This window comes from Amphimedon queenslandica, unplaced genomic scaffold (genome assembly GCF_000090795.2).
Source record: "Amphimedon queenslandica unplaced genomic scaffold, v1.1 AMPQUscaffold_13102, whole genome shotgun sequence".
NCBI lineage: Eukaryota > Metazoa > Porifera > Demospongiae > Haplosclerida > Niphatidae > Amphimedon > Amphimedon queenslandica.
Genome location: NW_003546662.1, coordinates 47,900 through 51,055, shown reverse-complemented (window position 1 = coordinate 51,055; position 3,156 = coordinate 47,900). Strand labels below are relative to the sequence as shown.

Genomic DNA, 3,156 nt, shown 5'->3' with positions numbered 1-3,156 from the left:
TATCTGCTACTTCTACCATAAAGCAATTACTAGTTCGACGTTCTATACCACCAAATACCCAATGGCCATCGGCATATCTCCCTCTGTTGTACTTTCTTTTACTGAATTTTGATTCGTCAATTTTAATTACTGAACCTGGTCCACCTATGACTATAGGATTACTCAAAAATAACCTGCACAAATATCTCTAAAGGCCTTTTCACACTGGCACAATTTTTAAAGCGCTTCGATGCGCATTGTTGACACAGCTGAATCAATGCGCATTAATCGTGTTCACACTGTTATTTTTACTACTTCATGAATATAATTATTACTTCATGAATATAATTATAATAATTAACTAACCATGACAACTATGATAATTATAAAAGACGCGAAGTGATGGTGGCTGCTCAAATAATAGTATTGTTTTGTATGGTTGTATACTTGCAAAAACTAAAAATAAAGAATAGGCAGAGAAGAGATGCATCTAGAAGAAAGTTTTTAATGATGATAAGAAGGGAAAGAAAAAGAAGAATGACAAACAGGTACAATTATAATAAAATTAAAACACTGCTGGAGTAATAATTGAATTCTATAGACTCCGCTTAGTATACTTGATGAATTCTTCAGGCAGTCGTACTTGTTGGTGCATTCATCGTACTAAACAATGGTGGCTTGCAGCATCAAGTGGTCTTTTTGGTCCGTCGTGGTGGCGTGAGAATCTCAGGATGTCATATGAGACATTCACGATGCTGGTCAATCAACTGAGACCATACATATTCAAAAGAGACACTCAATTAAGAACAGCAGTGACAGTGGAAGAGCGTGTTGCTATTACCGTGTGGAGATTGGCAACAAATGTTGAATACCGTACCCTGTCTGCCCTATTTGGAGTGGGTATATCAACTGTATGTACCATTGTCATGGAAACTTGCACAGTCATATCTCAACATCTCCTACAACATTATGTTAAGATTCCTACTGGAAGCAAATTGAGGGAAACTGTTGACGGGTTTAAGACTCGCTGGGGTTTTCCTCAAGTTGTAGGAGCAATTGATGGTAGCCACATTCCAGTACTACGCCCCTCAGAGTGTGCAACTGACTATTACAATCGAAAATGTTTTTACTCCATCATTATCCAAGGCGTAGTTGACTATCAAGGACAGTTCATTGACACTTATATAGGCTGGCCTGGGAAACTCCATGACGCAAGAGTTTTCTACAACTCTTCCTTCTATAATAAGGGCAGACAGGGTACTCTGTTTCCATCAATGTCAGTTAGAATTGAACAGACTGATATCCCATTGTTAATCTTGGGAGATCCGGCTTATCCTCTTCTTCCATGGCTCATGAAGCCATATCCTGATTCACCCAGTGCCACTACTGAAGAGAAGCATTATAATTATCGCCAGAGTAGGGCAAGAATGGTCGTAGAGAACGCCTTTGGGAGACTCAAGGGTAGATGGAGATGTCTTCTGAAGAGGATGGATTGCCATCTGACAAATGTACCAGTCATAGTGGCTGCTTGTGTGACTCTTCACAATATTTGCGAAAGGTTTGGTGACAATTGCCAAGAGGATTGGATAGACAGCGGCATGGATATTAGTACCACACCACCAACTCAAGCCAGTAGCCTTATACTAAACTCCTCTAGCACTACAGCAACACAATCTAGAGCACAATCCATAAGACATGCACTAACGATTCACCTAAATAAGCAGTAACAGTCATTCAACAATAATTATTACTTACATCTATATTATTATCTGTATAGCTAGCTCATAATAGTCTTTTACCCAGAGTTATACCAAAAACTATCATGTACTATTCTTTCTGTCAAAAAGTGACCACGTATTAAAAGTGACCACGTGTCATAAAAGGCATTATTTAGAAAAGTAATGGCTAGAGAGAGAGAGGCCGAGGAACAAGCCGGAGAGAAGTGAGACTACCTGGTCTAGAACAGTTTACAGCTAGGCAGTAAAATAATAGCAAGCTAGACAATCAATAATGTTACGAAAATGGACAGTTTATGGGGTAAGTAATTATCACAATTATAATAGTATTATTGTTGCTATATCATAAAGTGTTAACTGGCTATTGTGGATGTGGTGGGTAGTATGGTTGGCTATAGTCATACGATTGGTACGGCTGGTGCTGTGGTGGTGCCATTCGTTCCATCATGGACATAAACACTTTTGTGATATTGAGTTCATGTTCCCTCTCTTTCTCTCTTCTTTTTTCTTTCATTTCGTCGTACATTTTGATTAGCTTTTCTTCTCTCGCATCTGCCTTTTTTTCTATCAACATCAACATTTCTGCCATATCGGCCTTTCCTGATCCCTGTCTCTTTCTTGTGTGTCCTGAAAATAGTCACATTGATTAATTTTAATTGATAATAATAATTATTATTGATTACCTTTTTTAGGTGCATGCATTTCTGTGACTACTGAAGCACCCTCTGGTTGAGCAGCCACAACTGCATTGCCAGGCTCTATATTCTCCCCTGGAACGCTAAGTAATTCTGGAGAGTATTCCACTGTACCTCCTGCAATGCAACTGTTCTGTACTGTACCTTAAATCAAGTAAATGGCCTAAAATTTACAGAGCGAGGCAGTCTTACCTTCATCATCAGTGTCAACGTCATCTTCAGTGTTGATGACGATGGCAGACTCACTACTATCAATTAGTACAGGTGGCTCTGTTGCTGCTCTGGTGCCCAGAATGGAATCAAAGCAGTCATAAAAAGGACAATCCTTTCTGTCTGTCCCACTTACTCTATTTCCATCCTTCATCTATATATATAGTTACATTTATTATGACTAACAATAATCTCCACCCTTACTATTCACCTTTCTATATTTGGCAACAAGTCCTTTGATTTTAGTTCTGCACTGTTTCCAATCCTTGTTACTATAATTATTGCTAGCCATTTTGTCTGCTATTTCCATATATAGAAAGCTATTTCTGACAATAGGGATCTCATTAATGTTGTGCTGGACCATTGTGTTTTTCCAGCTTTCTACTAGACATTTGGTTTCTTCTGCACTCCAGTACGAGGTCATTTTTTGCATGCAGATGTTTGCTTTTGTTCGATGGTTATAGTACCCGCACATTATCATTATTGTTTGCGTTTCCTTGGTTACAATTTCGCGGGGAAAATCAAAGCGCATCGAT

At 38.7% G+C, this 3,156-nt stretch overlaps 2 protein-coding genes across 2 annotated transcripts; one reads left to right on the top strand and one right to left on the bottom strand.

The window, feature by feature from the left end:
• Positions 1-361: 361 nt before the first annotated feature.
• Positions 362-1,892, top strand: LOC100639793 (protein ANTAGONIST OF LIKE HETEROCHROMATIN PROTEIN 1-like). Its single transcript, XM_003389298.3, has 2 exons — positions 362-527; positions 581-1,892. The coding sequence occupies exons 1-2, from the start codon at positions 382-384 to the stop codon at positions 1,704-1,706; spliced, it is 1,272 nt and encodes a 423-aa protein (XP_003389346.3). The 5' UTR covers positions 362-381; the 3' UTR covers positions 1,707-1,892.
• A 122-nt stretch (positions 1,893-2,014) lies between these two features.
• On the bottom strand, positions 2,015-3,150 carry LOC109585211 (uncharacterized). The gene is made up of 4 exons (XM_020001204.1): positions 2,832-3,150; positions 2,603-2,774; positions 2,399-2,554; positions 2,015-2,342 (listed from the first exon to the last, which is right to left on the bottom strand). The coding sequence occupies exons 1-4, from the start codon at positions 3,099-3,101 to the stop codon at positions 2,077-2,079; spliced, it is 864 nt and encodes a 287-aa protein (XP_019856763.1). The 5' UTR covers positions 3,102-3,150; the 3' UTR covers positions 2,015-2,076.
• Between the last annotated feature and the right edge of the window lie 6 nt (positions 3,151-3,156).